At 42.6% G+C, this 17699-nt stretch overlaps 1 protein-coding gene across 4 annotated transcripts in view; it reads right to left on the bottom strand.

Annotated features, from left to right (window-relative positions):
* ASTN2 (astrotactin 2) overlaps positions 1–17699 on the bottom strand; it is an 874248-nt gene that overhangs the window by 506427 nt on the left and 350122 nt on the right. For all 4 annotated transcript variants that reach the window (XM_019454036.2, XM_019454034.2, XM_019454035.2 and 1 more), the window contains one exon: positions 15184–15330. In XM_019454036.2, coding sequence (XP_019309581.2) covers positions 15184–15330 — 147 coding nt within the window. The remainder of the gene's footprint in view (positions 1–15183; positions 15331–17699) is intronic.

Below are 17699 nucleotides of genomic sequence, written 5' to 3' on the forward strand. Positions count from 1 at the left end.
CTTTGAGGAGGATCATGGATCTGTCCAAGATCAACCTATCCTTGATGCTCAACTCCACCCCTACTTTCACCAAGATCCACCTCGGGGAGAAGTGTCTTCTCCATCTTCTGTTCTGTTTTTGATGTAGCTTTGCAAACAATGCAACTTATGCTTCCTGGCTCAAGACTGGTGTTCAACCAAGGGATACAGGAGTACTGATGCATAGGGGCACTTGTACCCCAATGTTTATAGCAGCACTCTCAACAGTAGCCAAATTATGGAAAGAGCCTAAATGTCCATCAACTGATGAATGGATAAAGAAATTGTGGTTTATATACACAATGGAATACTACGTGGCAATGAGAAAGAATGAAATATGACCTTTTGTAGCAACGTGGATGGAACTGGAGAGTGTGATGCTAAGTGAAATGAGCCATACAGAGAAAGACAGATACCATATGGTTTCACTCTTATGTGGATCCTGAGAAACTTAACAGAAACCCATGGGGAAGGGGAAAAAAAAAAGAGAGGTTAGAGTGGGAGAGAACCAAAGCATAAGAGACTGTTAAAAACTGAGAACAAACTGAGGGTTGATGGGGGGTGGGAGGGAGGGGAGGGTGGGTGATGGGTATTGAGGAGGGCACCTTTTGGGATGAGCACTGGGTGTTGTATGGAAACCAATTTGACAATAAATTTCATATATTAAAAAAAAGAAAAAGAAAAAGAAAAAAAAAGACTGGTATTCAAGAGTCCATCCCAGTGTCAGATCATGTCACCAAATTTTATGTCTTGAGTGGGGAACGGATCTAAACATAATAGACTCCACTCTATGTTAGATACTGTTTCAAAATTTGGAGTCTATAAAAGTGGAAGAGTCCCTACCTGAAAGTAGCACATGATGCAGCGGAGAGATAACCAGACAGACAGGTATCACAGAGCATCACCAGTGTTATGATGAAGAGGAACCAGGAACCTTTGGGCACACAGAGCACGGACCCTGATTCCTCTGCAAGGTCAGAATGGCCACATCTGAGCTGAATGTCGACACAGCAGAAGGCAAAGCTAGGTGAAGTGGAGGCAAAGGAGAATTTTGGCAAAAAGGAAAGGATGTTTGTAAAGCAACAAAAAAAGAACCTTTGGGGCCTTCGAGAAACAGCCTGGTTGGAGATTGGCTGGAGTGCAAATGAGATGGGAAATGGGCAAAGATAGGCTGAAAGTAGTTCCCGGCACTCGCAATTTAGAAAATTGCTACGCCAGCTACTTTGCAACATGCCCACAATGTGCCCTCACCTCTGTGCCATGTTCTCCCTCTTGAGGTGGCAGGAGCTGCCATTTTTAATTGATTCCATATTTCAAATGTGACACCAGTTCCAATCACTGGGCCCCTGGGCCTCCCTCCAGGCCTCTGCTTCCATGGCCGGTCCCACGCCCAGCACATTAATACAGCATCTGAGTCTTTGTAGGAGATGCCCCCCCCCCCCCGCCCAAATCTTCGTGCTCACAGATCACACCAGCACCTGTATGGGGGTCTGGGATGATAGCTCTCCAGCCTCTGCCCTGGCCTCAATACCGTGATAAGACATCACTTGAACTATTACTCACACTGTCAAACCTGTAGGAGAACAGCCTTCAGAGATCTGGTGAGTTAATTTTGCTCGCAAAACACAGTGACATCTCTTACTAGTAATTTTCATCCAGGCAGGATCTGTACAGGTCCCAGTAATATGTGTTCTTCAAAGTTGCTTGAATTTCCCCCCCTTTTTTTTCCTACAACCATAGACAAGATGTGGGTATCTGGTTCTTGATCTTCACACAGGAAAGCTGGCACAGGAGCACAACGGTAGTATTAGCTAGCCCTTAGCGTGTTTACCACTAACCAGTCACGTGATCTTCGCAAAGCACAGTCTGATTCCCGGCACACTGGCATCCCCGTGTTTCAGAAGACCGAGCTGGGCCACGGGAGAGGTGGATTGAGGATCTGAACCCATGTACTCCGCCACTGGCAACCGTGGTCTTAACCACCACACGTCACAGCTTGGCAGAAGACACTCTTATTTTGATGTCTGGGGTCGCCAGCCTCTCAGGGACGCCGGGAGGCAGATGCAGAGCGGCCTGTGACTCCCTCCCCTCCTCAGCCCCCCCTTGCAGCGAGTTACTAAATGTCCTTGGCTCCAGCTCTACAGGAACTCCCTTCTCTCTCTCTCATTCTAATGCCCCAGTTCAGACATCACCATACAGACTAAATGTAACAGCCCCTTAACAGGTTCCTTTCCTTTGGCCTAGGCCACTCAGACTCACCCTCTACACTGTGGTCAGTCAATCCACAATCTCCACCGTGTACTGAAGATTTCACAGGAAAAATACAGCGACACTGTCTGCCCTCAAGGGGCTGAAGGCAGCATTAGCAAGGGCTATTGTTGACTGAGCATTGACTATGTGCCACATGCTTGCCTTAGTTTCGTATTCAGTCATTTGACTGCCCTCTGAAGTGGTTTACTGCTGCCATCCCCATTTCACAGATAAGCAAACAGAGGCTTAGAAATGAAATAACTAGCTCAACACTACATGGCTACAAAATATCAGAGCCAAGTATTGAACCTAGGGAGTGTGATTCTATATCCCAGACTCTTAACCAAATTAGACACTGAATAAGCAATTGTAAATGTGCTGACTGCACATTTAACAGCGAGACCTAACTTAGACTAGAAGTAAGGGTAGGATGCCAATGGAAAAAAATATTACCGAGTGCCTCCTCTTTGCCAAGCATTCTACTACTGAATGCTTGACAGATATTATCTCATTTAGTTTCCCTAAGAGGAAGTTATTATCATCATGTCCACTCTACAGATTAGGGAACAGGCCAGAAGGGTTAAGTAACATCTGTAATATCAAATAGCTATTAATTCACAGAGTCAGCATCTCAACCCAGATACATCTAACTCTACAGCCCGATCTCTTAATTACCATCTTGCATTGCATTTTGTAAGAGCAACTGGGATGTCTACACTCCCTTGTTTAAATCCTTCAGTTCCTCCATGACCTCCAATCACCTCCTTGAGGGAAGTCCAACAAAGAGACCCTGCTCTCCCATCTGTTCCTCCCATTATTCTTCCTCATGTCCCTCGGAGCCTGGGATGCTCTGGATGCTCTCTGTTCCTGCCACACCTTTTCCTAGGGTGTCCTCCTTGTCTGGGACATTGCCCTTCTTGTCTTCACTCCATCCTGGATCTCCGACAGAGCAAACATTCTCACTCCCAGTCCTGCCCACCCAGCTCCTCCCAATGGGACAAATCCTCTCGCTCCCTAAGGCTTTACCCAGATCTGGCCAGTGGAAAATACTCCAAGTTTCCCTGGCAACCTCGCTCACTCTTGTCTACACGCCCTACATGGTTCTGATTATGATTTGCCTTTTGTAGTCTTTTGCTTTATAGCTATCCTGTCACTTTAAATAACAGGCGTGAGCCCTTTGAAGATATGATTTGCATTTACTGAGCACCTGTTATGGGATATTTTCATATCCCTCTTGATTTCATCACCTTCACCTTACAAAATAGAGGCTAAGAGCTTTACTTTTATAGACGGTGGGATTGCTGGCTCAGAGAAGTGAGGTGACTCATCTAAGACCCATAGTTAGTAAGTAGAGAGATACAGCACTGAACCTGTGGTTTTCTGATTCTATATCTCACGTGCTTTCCTGTCTCACCCTCCTTTAGCACTGACTGTGTCTGAGTTTGTCCTAGAGTGTGAGTTTTACCCTGTACAGGCATTCAGCAAGGGCCAGCTGAAAGTCTTAATGTGTGGATTCACCAGTAAAGCCCAAATGGGAATTAGAGTTAAAGCAGAAGAGGGAATGCACAGAAAGTTCAGGAGTGGTTCAGGCTCTGGGGATTATTCAAGCTGAAGGTAAGATGCCCGAGCCTTTAGCAAAGGTTCAGAAAGTTTCCAACAGCTGCCCCCAAACCAGGATGGTGCAGCTGCAGATATATTTGGCTTAGATAATCCAGAGGGGTAGCTGGGGAGGAAAGCCAAACAGCAAGGCTCTGCTGGGCACTAGGGACCGGAGGGAGAAAGTGCAGAGAGGCAGGAGGGATGTGCAGGATTTAATTATTCTTCCCATCTCATCATCTCCCCTCTGAATATGATGCATTCTCTCCCTCCCATACTGTTGTTGGCATCTGAGATGTTCAAGGTCCCCTGGCAGCTGAAGCTTCGAACTGGAGATGGGAGGCATCTTTCCCACCATGGCCCGGATCCCCACCACTTCTTTTTTCTTTCCAGCAGCCTTGGGAGCCCACAGTCCCTGCCCAAGCTTGGCTGTGATCCTTCTAAGCTTTCTTCAAATGGCAACTTGTGGGCTGTGAAAGGTTTGCTCAGCTGCCTTTGCTTCGAAGATCCTTGCTCAAGGGGGCTGGCTGGCCACAGAAAGGCCCGGCCAGATAAGACTCAGAAGAGATGTGGATGCTAATGGGATGGATGCATAAAGACTCCAGAGGCCATGTACCCAATGGGATGAATAAAGGGCAACTTTGCAGTCAAATGCTCTACTTCTGAGTTATATCCCCTCTAAAGGGAAATATTTCTCACTCTACTTTTAGAAAGTTATGGCAGGGAGGAATTTTAAGTACCATCTTGTTCCCTTCCCAGATTGTACCAGGAAGAAACAGGCCTGGAGAAGTCGTGGTAGAGCCACAGCCCAAATGCAGTCATCTAATTTTCTGTCTACCATGTTCTACAGCCACAAATAACTTTGCTCACCCCCTTCCTGCCTTTATGGCATTGAAGTGCTCACATAAACTTCATGGGCTTTAATTTCCCTTAAATTTAAAGTGAGGATAATGTCTGGATCTACTTCATGAGACATTAGAATGAAAGCAGGTAACCCTTTTCAAGGCACTTAGCAGTGTTCTGTAAACATTGCCATTATTAATGTTGGTATTAGCTCATCATTGGAACACTTGACCAGCAGGGTCTACATGTATGCACTGACAAGTGCCCATGCCCCTCTAGGAAGCATGGCATCACCCATCACCCACCTTCATGTAAACATCAATGGCTCTGAGATCCAGCTCAGGCGGCACCCCTCAAGATATCCTCCTCTTAGTACCATTCCCCATCTCCAGCTTGAGGTACTTAGCTGTCCTTCTTTCCTATCCCCACAGCATCCAGCACAATTCTCTCTCTAGGAGAGGTCAGAGAGTGTGTCTTATTCATGTCTCCACCCCTGACATCTACACATGCCATGGAGAAGAGGATGTGCGATATTTGTTAACCAAAGGAAGGAAAGGAAGGCAGAAGAGGGGGGAGAAAACAGGCATTATGTATGAATAAGAAAGTGGTGTTGATAATGAATTTTTAACTATTTACTTTCTTCCTTCTGGCCAAGCTAAGCCTCCCCAAAATTGTACCTTCTACTGATGTGGCCATACCCACTAGGCTCTTTCCAACTCCTTTACTGTCCTCATAAGTAATAAAGTTATGAACAAACAGAAATGGGAAAGCACCACATTCTCATAATCAGACCTATTCTCATAGTTGGCCAAGAGATCCCACATATATCAGCCCACCGACACTCATCTGGGGTAGGGAGTATTAACACTGCTTTTGGGGGTGGCTGGGTGGCTCAGTCAGTTAACATCCAACTGTTGGTACCAGCTCAGGTCATGATCTCATGGTTTGTGAATTTGAGCCCCCACACTGGGCTCCCCACTGACAATGCAGAGCCTGCTTGGAATTCCGTCTCTCCGCACCCCCCTCTCTCTGCCCTTCCCCTGCTCAGTCTGTCTCTCTCAAAATAAATAAATACATTCTAAAAACTATTAAAAAAAAAAAAAAACCAAAACATTGCTTTTGGATGAGGAAACAGAGGCTCAGGTCAAAAAAAAAAAAAAAAAAAAAACTGGAAAGCAGAGTAGCTAGGTGTAGAACTCACATCTCCTGGGTCATAGATCAATGCACTTAACCACTGCACCATGTTATCTTCTCTCTCCCAGCACTGTACCACTGCCCCACCCCTACACCACTGTGCAAACACCAAGTCAATAAGGAGGGAACATCTCACTATAATCCCAAGCTCCCTCTCATCAGAGCTCCCGTCCATCACTCTCTCCTCCCTGCTGAAAAGTCAAAGTGGTCTTCTGCTCACAATAGCAGAATGGAATTATTAATGAGAAGAAATTACATTTTCCTACCCCTTTCGACCGTCCTCTGCCCCCCGTTCCTAGGAACGTATTTTTGGACTCAATGTGCTATCAAAACACAGAAATTAGTCTCTAATTTTGGACGTCAAACTCAGTTATCCCTTTTGTTAGGAAAGGAAATTAATAACAATTCATCCTGGTCAGGAGCCAAGTTAACATCTTAGCACAGAGTGTCATTAAAAATCCCAACCCAACTAGCTGTTGTGATATCTTTAAAAGCTTCAACATGTTCAGCCGCTTAGAGTGGTTTTCCAGAGTTTATTCTCCCTCAAGCCCCTTGTCACTTTTAACCTGGGGATCAGTTACTATTTAAGGAAGAAATAGCTTGAAGCATTTTTTTCCTTCCATGATTTTGTAGACTTAGGCTTTTCTAATAAAGAGGTTTGAGGGGAAAAAAAGCAGATTCTACTCTAGGGGGTATCCACCGCCCCAAGCAACAGCTCCAGGCCATTGCTGAGCAAGTTGCCCATTAAGCACCAGAAGAGGAAGAAGGGAAAGAAGTTTTCACAGTTTATAATTATATTACCAGTTTCATTACAGATCTCATTTTAATTCTGACTGAAACCTAGCCTTGCCTTCTCCCTGCACTCTCTCATGTATAGTTATTAAATCTGGGTTGGAGTTCAACCTATTCTTCCTGATTTCAGCATATTAATATGGTTTATTGGTATTTCATTGCCACCTCCCCCCTCTCGGCCCCCCCCCCCCGGGTGTTCTGAATCTCAGCTCAATTTATATTTTCCCCTCTTCCTGGGCTTCTGGATAAAGCTGGTTTCATTTTGGTGCTGGGGGAGAAATGTGATTTTGATTGGAGTTTCTTATCTTTGGGGATGGGAGGAAAAACTGTGGGGAGTGAAGTCAATCACAAGATAGGCAAACTCAGATTTTGTGCACCGTCATTCCCCCAGATATATCTTCTTAGGTTATCTAGGTTCACCTGCCTGCCCCACCTCCCTTCATTTCACAGACACAATTTATTATATGTCTGCTGAAGCCTCTGTTAGACCTCACAGTAGGGTAGGACATGAATAAGCTGTGGCCTTTGACCTTGAGGAAATTTAAGTCTAGCTAGTGAAATCACTTCATTTTTTGGTTTTCTTTCTTTCTTTCTTTCTTTCTTTCACTCACTCACTCATTCATTCATTCATTCATTCATTCAATGAATGCTGTTTGGTTGCACAAACTTTGATTTAGACACTGTCCTAGGTGCTGAATATAATGAGCAAAACAAATAAAATCTTTAGCCTCATGGAGCTTACAACTTAGTGGGAGAGACCAACATGAACTAGATAATATATAATTACCAACTTAAATAATTGGAATAAAGGAATAGAGCAGGGGTTGTGGAGAATAATTACTAAGGGACCTAAAAGAGGCAGGGATATGAAAAGAGGAAGTCAATCACTTTAGGGTAAATAAATTTGTCCATAAGAAACTGGGGAGGTAGGGAAAATGTTTTCCAGGCAGTGGGAACAACTTGTGCAAAGGTCCTGAGGTAGGAGGCAGCTAAGGATATTTAAGGAACCCACATAAAGACAGTGGAGTAAGTTGAGGCTGGATGGAGAGGTAGGTAGGGACCTGATCTTGCAGGAACTTAAGAGCCATGTTAAGAAGTTCAGTCTTTACAATTATAGTAAGAGGTACTTGAACAGGTTTTATGAGAAAATGCAGTATGCTGAGATTGCTGATTTTAAAATATCAACTCTGTTTGTATTGTTGAAAACAGACTGGAGAGGAGTCAGATTTAACTCAGGAGGCCAGTTCTTAGGACTATGGCAGTTGTTCCAATGACACATTCATAACAATAACAGTGATGGGAGGTAGGCTGTGGGGTTATTAAAAAGGCAGAAATATAGTTCTATCTAGTTTTCAAGGAATGGGGTTTTGATAAACAGGGTTTTCTGGAGGAAGGAGAAAATTAAGTTAGGCCATGGAGATGGGTAGAGTTGCAGTATATGGAAACTAGGAAGGGTACTTCTGGTAGAGAGAAACACTTAAGCAAATGTACATAGGAAGACACAAGGCAAAGTAGCCTATCTGTCATAACAGCATCAAATGTGTGCAAAGTGGTGAAGGGCAAACAAGGCGGAGACCCTGCTATGGAGAACTTTCATCCCTGAACATGTTCTATGGCACTCAAAGGTCTGCAATTAGCACTGAACATTTTAAAACCAAGCCCCAGATGGTGCCACAGAGCAGAAGGTCCAAGGAACTCCTCTCTTTATACAGGTTTCTTTGCAGTTTGTGACTAAGCAGTGTGGTGTAATTTTTCCTTCCTTAAGTTGAAAATACTCCCCCCATGTATTCAAATCACTGCAAACTAGCTCTGGAGCTGGTTATAACCTCATTCTTCATTAAAGGCACAAAGCCATATAAGATTAGCTCACTCTCTTGGGTTGAAAGACATGAAATAGGGGTGGAAGCAAATATAGATTGAGATTCATCATATATAATTTTTGTTTTCAAAGGCAGCTACACGTGGCATATTAATGAGCTAGGCCATCCTAATGATAAACATTTCCACTTCAGGTTTTCACAGGCTGGTGAGGAAACCTCAGACCCCAAATTCCTCAGTCATAGAAAACAAAGGGGATTTGAAATATCACCTAGTCTAACCCAAAGGTGAGGCCAACAACTTAACTTTATCTTAACATATAAATATTTTAGCATGAATATTTTGATGTAATGAACATATCAACACAAAAATACTGTGTGTGCATATGTGTGTGTGTGTGTGTGTGTGTGTGTGTGTGTGTGTGTGTGTGTGTGTGTTTAGTCAGGTAAAGTATTCAAGAGACACTCCCTAGCTTTCACTCATTCCTGAGTTTCATTCCATTCCTGGGCTAAGGAAAAGAGTGGGTGCCACCCAAGAATGAGGTTCTGAAGAATAAACAAACATAATTTGAAAGTCCTAAAAAATAAAGTGTTTTAAAAATTTATATTCTGATAAAATGGCTCTGAATCAAAATACCATGTATCCAAGTCAAACCCATTTCTTCCCTTTTCTTCTATGGCTTCATAGAAATGTGGTCATCTATTCTTAGGAAATTTCCTATGATGGGGAACTCCTTACCTTGCAATGACCCCCTTCCAGTATTAAACAAAAGTGATAACAACCACTAACATTTATACGATTTACTGAGCCATTACTAGATCTCTGGTACTGAGCTAAAAGCTTTATGAGCATTATTTCATTTATTCTGCACAATAACTCTACGGGATAAGTACTGCTATTATCCCCACTTTATAGATAATGAAGCTGAAGCTCAGAAAGTGAAGACATTTTCAGATGAAGGATCAATTTTACTTCATCACTGACCACCTCATCACCCATCTAGCTCTAATTTTTCTTCCTGGGGACTCTCAAGTCTGTCCCCTTTTCAAAACTAATAATAATAACCATGGTTATATTTGTCAAAGAGTGGAGCATGGAAGGACCTCGGTTCAGGTACATTTGGGCTCTCATATGTTGCTTCACTTCTGTGTGTTAATCTGGCCAAATCACTTAACATCTCTGCATTTACATCCATGTATGCAAATGAAGATGCTAAATGCTGCCTCACAGTTCTGCTATGAGACTGGAATGAGTAAATAACTCCATGAAAATGTTTGAACACTGCCATATTTATAACAGACTTACTCAATAATATTGGGTTCACTTTTTGTTTAAATTCCTTCAATTCTTCTTATAGAATGATTCCTTCGGTCATTAGGTATCCACAGTGTTTTTCCAATCTCTCAACTGTGAAGCCTCTCCTTTGGACAACTTCCAATATATCACTCACCTTCTCAAAGCACCAGAACAGAACAGACTATAAGAGAGAACTCTAGGTGTACTGTTATTTGTCTACACTAGAGTGGGGCCATCTCACTCACTTAATCTAAACAACTTACTCCTTTAAAAGTTGCCTCTTGGGGCACCTGGGTGGCTCAATTGATTGGGCGGCCGACTTCAGCTCAGGTCATGATCTCACGGTCGGTGAGTTTGAGCCCCGTGTCGGGCTCTGTGCTGACAGCTCAGAGCCTGGAGCCTGTTTCAGATTCTGTGTCTCCCTCTATCTGACCCTCCCCCGTTCATGCTCTGTTTCTCTCTGTCTCAAAAATAAATAAACGTTAAAAAAATTAAAAAAAAATAAAATAAAATAAAAGTTGCCTCTTTGGGGCACCTGGGTGGCTCAGTCAGGTAAGTATCCGACTTCGGCTCAGGTCATGATCTTGTAGTTCATGAGTTTGAGCCCCACATCAGGCTCTCTGCTGTCAGCATGGAGCCCACTTTGGATCCTCTGTCCCTGGTCTCTCTCTGCCCCTCCCCCGCTCTCTTTCTCACTGTCCTCTCAAAAATAAATAAACATAAAAAATTAAGAGTTGCCTCTTCTATTAGCTTGCTGTAGTGCCAGAATATTGGGTAAATATACCCTGACTTACACTGGGAGCCTCAAGATATGCACAAACCAACATCTCAAATAAGATACGCTTTTAAAATTAACTTGTAACCATTCATCCACAATGCCACCTACATGACAATCTGGATGAAGCCTGGATCCATGTGCATTATCAGGTCTGCTTTGTTATAAAACTCATAGTCGCCATTTACATTGCATTCAGTGCTATGGACAATCACTGGAGCTACAGCATGAGGCAGCTCCATTAATATGACATTGACACAGTAAAAGATGGAAGAAACCAAAGCCCTTTATCAGGAGTCCCTGTGGTCCCAAGGAGTTATTACATTATTATATGTTATTAGAAAAGTAACATTTACAGAGATATTAATGCAACTCTCAAACTTCTGTTAATTGATCACACAGAGTTCATATTATGAATATTAGTACATAGACTCCACCCCTAGAGACTGTGATTCACTAGTTCTAAGACTCATCAGCCCAAATGACCAAAATGCTTATAACTAACAGTCCACAGCAGAAAAAACAGCTAGATTCAAGGAGTTTGGACACAAATCTAATTTATCTCTGCACTGTGTACTTAGCAGGGCAAAAAGCCTCTAGTGGCCTTGAGAAGACCCAGACAAAGAAAGGGGTGATATTTGCCAAGGGATTGGATGAGGGCTGTCAGTACTCATTGCTCTTGCCAGTGAGGATATGGAAAAGTGCCACGTTGTGCTGGCCTTTACCTGTAACGGGCAGTAAGTATCAAGTACAACGATACCATAACACAACTGCAGAATACTTTTCTTTTTGAAGACCTGCCCCATTACTCAACCCCACGCCCCATACGTCAGCACCACGGACAGCTCAACACATATGGCTGGATGAGTGCTCTCCCTAAGGGCTGACAAGTTGGCAGCCTAAGGTTTATGGGGAAGGTAAGAAAACTGAGAGCTGTCTTAGCCACTTAGCCATGGTCCTTGAGTGGCTTTGTCTCAGTGGAGTCCTTCCCCCTCGATGGGGGCTGCTTTCATCCTCATAGGCTTTATTGTGTGTGATGTTATTTATAACTCAGACAGTGGCCTTTTAAGGTAGGGGCATATATATATGATTGAATTGTACACTTGCATTCTGTTTTCTTTACTGTATGTATGTCATATATCGATGAATTTACAAATATTAATGCCAACTGATAATAAAGGTTCAGGAAAATAGACATCATCATCACTTACCCTCTTGCCTCCCTACATAACACTCCTGCATCTCCAGAAATCAGAGCTAGAGACCTCACTAGTCGAATTCATATAAATTATTCTTGGTTAGGCCCTGCTCCACCCCCACAGAAAACTGGATTCCACTCTTTTTCAAGTCCTAGTTTTCTTATCTGTCAAATGGGGATAATAAAGATCACTTTGAAGAGCTGTTGGGGGAATGGGATGTGCAATCCATATAGATTATCCACCCACAGGAAGCACTGGGATCATGCTGGGAAAGGTCTGCTTGCCTAGAACTGGACAGCCATCGACCTGACTGTAAGTATTCACTGCTCTAAGAAGTCCTGTTTAACCCCAGAAGTACCGTAATAGATTGGTACTGTTTGATTCTATCAGAATCTATTAGAATAGAAGAATCCCATTTATTTAGTTTCTTATGCCTTCTTGTCCTGCCATGTACCAGCTTCTGATGTCTCTTCCTTTATGGATCATTTTAAGAATAAGAGTAGCAAGCTATGGAGATTTTTCGAGCAATCACCATGTTTTAGATATTTTATAGGTATTTTATATACATTATGTCATTCAATCTTTTCAAAATAATCTCCATTTTACAGATGAGAAAAATTGAGACATAGGGAGCTTAACTGATTCTCCTATATTTCATAGCAACTAAACAAGAAAACTGAGATATTAACCTAAACGTATTCATTTCAAAGGGTACATTCCCAACCAAGACAATGTAGCATGCAGGGGAAGGGGGTTCCATTACACCTTGAGACTGAGATCCTTTTGGGCTAGGTCCTCTATCATTGCCTACCATGTTTGTACCATCGCATCCCTAGTATTTGTAAACTCCATTGCCATTGTCAATTATCCTTGATCTGTAAGCATTTTCTGCCTTAGTTTTCCTTGATTCAGTCTCCCCTTTCTTCTTAGAGATCTAATATAACAGTCCATAGGGCCATTCATAAGTCTGCTTTAATTCAGGTTTCATGCATTCATTAATCACATATTTACTGAGCATCCACCATGGACCAGGTATTGTGCTAATCATCAGGAATACAAGATCTCTCTCAGAAGACACAACTCCTGCCCCCAAAGAGATTCCAGTCTACAGGAAGAAACAGACAACTCTACAGGAAGTTGTAAAGTTTTAAGTTTATGACAGAGGTCAGAATAAAGACCACTGAGAAAGGGCACCTGTTATCTCACCACATTTTTCTCTGTCCTTCCAAGCCATCACAACACTTCTCGAGTTTTCTTGGGCGATCCCTTGATTTTGCAATTTCACAACTACATGTTCTCTGAAAATCTGATAAATGTGGAATTGTAGGCTTCACAATAATCCAATGAGATAGGTATTATTATCATACCATTTTATTTATTTATTTTATTTTATTTTTTAAAATTTTCTTTTTAACGTTTATTTATTTTTGAGATAGAGAGAGAGACAGAGCATGAATGGGGGAGGGTCAGAGAGAGGGAGACACAGAATCCGAAACAGGCTCCAGGCTCTGAGCTGTCAGCACAGAGCCTGACGCGGGGCTCGAACTCACGGACCGCGAGATCATGACCTGAGCCAAAGTCGGCCGCCCAACTGACTGAGCCACCCAGGCGCCCCTATTATCATACCATTTTATAGATGCAGACTGAGGCTCTGAGAGGTAAGTCATTCACTTGGCTATAGAAATGGCAGATAACAGAACAACTATTTGAATTCATGTTTGTATTATTCTATAGCCTCTGCTCTTAGCCTCTAAACTATTTACCATGACCTTGAGAAGGTTACTTAGACTCCTTAGGAGCTCAATGTCTACAAGCATGAAAATAAATATTCAAAACTCGAATGTTGCTAAGGCCTATCGTTCTACAGTTAAAGTGTAGGGACTGGTAACACTAAAAGTTAAGATCACATGCCTTAAATGGTGGCCAAAATTTGTCCTATTGGTTTTTCCAAACTCATTGTTTATTACTCTTAGCCTTTCATCTCCACCCAGGTTCTGGCAATTCTTCCCATCCCAATCTCCATGAACCTATATGTCCTAGATGCTTCTGTACATTTGCTTCCTTCTGCTTCCCTCTGCTATCCTTTTGTTATCTTACACTCAAAGTTGCATCTGTCATATGTACACATATGATTTGATAGAATTGAATCAAAAATGTTATGTTTAGGACCGAAAGCCAACTGCATGTATATAAAATAAGAAATACTGAACTTCATTGTAGTTCAGGTGAAAAACAAGTAGAGGCTAGTTTACATGGTGAAGTGGGAGCCATCACAGGATACATTAATAGAAGTCTGAGTGTTTCAGAGAAAGGAGGTAATCATTCCACTTTGGACAAAACATATGGAAGGGATTGGTGCTAGATCTGAACATTAACTTAAAAGGTAAAGATAAAATTGAATTATATTGAGATAAGGCTGACAACTATTGAGTAAGGATCTCAAAAATATTCAATACAGATCCAATTGCAAAAATATTTTTTTTAAAAATAATAGGACTAATATGATGTTGGAAGTCAGAAGGGTGGTTACCTCTGGGAAGGCATTAACTGGGAGTGAACATAAGGAAGCTGGGAATGTATTATGGTTTGATCTGGATGGACTCTTATGTAAAAATTTAAGCTGCATACTTAATATACTTCTTTATTATATTTATGATAATCTTCATATACTTAAAAATAGTAATGCCAAGCACTTGGACAAGCAATTGAGGAAATAGGTGCCATCGCATCCTACTGGAGCATGTAAACTGGAACATCTTTCTGGAGGACACTTTAACAATAGCTATCAAGAACCTTAATCAGTTTCTTGGGCCATGCTTTTTTTGCAAATGATTACAAAGACTACAGTGTCTCATTAATTCAAATTAATTGTGCGAAGAGTAAACGGTAGGATATAACATACTTGTAAAGTACATCTACACGGAATGAGATAAGAATATTCTCCAGGACATTCAGGAAATTCCAACGAAGCTCATATGACCTTCTCGGTCATATTTTTTAATTAGCAAATAGTATTTGGGGAGGGGATATTTTTAGTTAGGAATAGGATTCACAAGCATAATAAGAAGCAGGAGGTTCTCTGAAGTAGCTCAGTCTCCCTGCACTCACATTTGAATTCTTCCTTAATTTAACAAATCTTATCCTTGCCCATGGCAAAAAAAAAAAAAAAAAAAAAAAAAGCAGTCTGTAGTTCCATTCAAATAATCCAGGATTCTAAATCATAAGGGCTTCTTCCAAGGCCTTTGGAATGTTTTGTTTGTTTGTTTGTTTGTTTGTTTTTGGTTTTGGGTTTTTTTTGGGTAATCTGATTGTGAAGTTGGGCTATGCATGGAGGACATTTGACCAGACAGGGGTGCAAGGTGACGAGCAGGTAATGGGGCATCTTTTATGCTTGGTTCTTACCATCTGCAATGAAGTGCTCAGGCACATGCAGAGTCACTTTCACGGTCAGTGGACAGGACATCTGACTGCCACACACCATGGCCAGGATGCAGGAGCTCACAGCAATCAATGTCAAGGCCGTCTTATTCACCGGGCTTTTCAGCAAACCTAATAACAAAAATACAACACAAAGATACATAAATCCAGGAGGTGAGAAAATAGGGATAGCATGGAATTTTGAAATCCTGTTATTTTCCAAATGGGAAGCTGGAAAAAGAAACCATATTTTCCAACATCTGTGCTTGCAATGACATCTCAGTGGCCCTTGTTGGGTCTCAACTTAACTCTCTGCAAAATGGGCTTATCATCCCCTTTGGTACAGATGAAAGAAACGAGCTTCCTGAAAACTGTGGTAATTCCCTCTCCTCCCCTCTCAATTAGGCTGGTCGTTTTTGGTAATTATTAAAAAATATTAAACTCTCGGGGCGCCTGGGTGGCTCAGTCGGTTAAGCGTCCGACTTCAGCTCAGGTCATGATCTCGTGGTCCGTGAGTTCGAGCCCCGCGTCGGGCTCTGGGCTGATGGGTCAGAGCCTGGAGCCTACTTCCGATTCTGTGTCTCCCTCTCTCTCTGCCCCTCCCCCATTCATTCTCTGTCTCTCTCTGTCTCAAAAATAAATAAAACGTTAAAAAAAATTTTTAAAAAATATTAAACTCTCTACTAGCTTTAGGAGCAAGTAGGAAGAAGTGAGAAGTGTTGAATTCGCAGAGCCCAGTGGAATGAACATGGGCTTTACAGTCTGACAACCGTGGGTTCAAATCTGGGCTTTAGCCCTCAGTGGCTGTGTGACCTGTTTCATTCTCTGAACCTCAGTTTTCTTACATGTCTGATGAGAGTAGTAAGAAACAGCTCACAGGTTGTTGTGATGATTATGTGGCATAGTGTAGACACAATGTCTATCATCTAACAGGGTCTCACAGACTGTTAGAAGCTCTTCAGTTCACATTAGTGTTGCAGGCATTTCCTGAGCACCTACTATGGAGATACATAGAGAGCAGCGTGAAGAAGAGTTTTTGCTCTCCGGGAGCTTACAGGCTAGGGGGCTTATCCCCAGCTAATTAGACTCCAAGGCAAGTTGTGTTAAGGAACTAGCAGAGAGGGTGCAAGATGTGAAGGGGAGATTTGCCTGAGAAAATTAAAGGCAATTTAGTAGATGCAATAGAATGAGTAGATCGGATTTGCATGGCCAGCAGAGCACTGGGCCAGCAGAGCAATTCTGTTGTCTGTGTCCTAAGCCCCCACTGTGTCTCATTCTTTAGGTCTTGCTATTGACAACTACTTTAAAGGTTTTGATAACATTTTTAGAACAATGGGTCCCAAATTTCTATCACCCACTAGGCTCTTTTGAGCAAACCTTTATTCCCAAGTCTCCTAGACATCTCCCTACAGTAGTCCCAGGGGCATGACATAAATGTGTTCAAAAGTGAACACATTATCTTCTCCTTAAAGCTCCCTCCTCTTCCTGATCCTTCTTATTCTCCTCCTCCTGTTCTTCCTTCTCCTCCTCCTGAGCTCCCCAACTTATTGAAAATACCACCATTTAAACTGGCAAGAAACTTAGACATCCTTCATGCTTGTCTTCTTCCTTTACAGCATCTGCACAGCCATGCAGTTCTATTTATTCTTTTTTTAAAGGTTTATTTATTTATTTTAAGATGGGGGGGGGAAGCACAGAGAGGGAGGGAGAGAGAGAATCCCAAGCAGGCTCTGCACTGTCAGCATGGATCTCGATGTGGGGCTTGATCTCACAAACCACGGGATCGTGACTTGAGCCAAAATCAAGAGTCAGAGCTTAACCAACTGAGCCACCCAGGTGCCCCTTTATTCTATGTCCTTATCATTTTCACCTGTTTCCCCACATCTCTTCTGTTCTCTGCTTATGAAATGAGGGAGGTTTGGGCACATCTTCCCATCTCATTCCCTGCTGGAACCCCTTGAGACTGTTTTACACCTCTGGGGACAGGATGCCTTCCATTCTCATTAGCCTGGCATTCGAGGCCTTTCATGGTGGGTCTCTGCACTCACACCTCCTGTTGCCCTCCCCTACCTGACAGAGGTATGGGCAGGGCTGCATAACTGCAGTGCCACCACAGTCAACACTTCATCACGCTAATATCATAGGTGTTATTTCTTTTTTAAAATTTTTTTAATATTTATTTTTGAGAAAGACACACACACACACACACACACACACACACACACACACACACAGAGTTCAAGTGGGGGAGGGGCAGAGAGAGAGGGAACCATGGAATCTGAAGCAGGCTCCAGGCTCCGAGCTGTAAGCACAGAGCCTGACATGGGTATCGAACCCACAAACCATGAGATCATGACCTATGCCCAAGTCGGACGCTTAACCGACTGAGCCACCCAGGCGCCCTGACAGATGTTATTTCTTTTGCATAGAACCCCACTTGTTACCTTATCCTTCATCACTCATGAAGGATATTAATCCTCTCCCTCTAGGCAAACAAACAG

The sequence above is a fragment of the Panthera pardus genome, unplaced genomic scaffold, assembly GCF_024362965.1.
Source record: "Panthera pardus isolate Hobbes unplaced genomic scaffold, ASM2436296v1 HiC_scaffold_20, whole genome shotgun sequence".
NCBI lineage: Eukaryota > Metazoa > Chordata > Mammalia > Carnivora > Felidae > Panthera > Panthera pardus.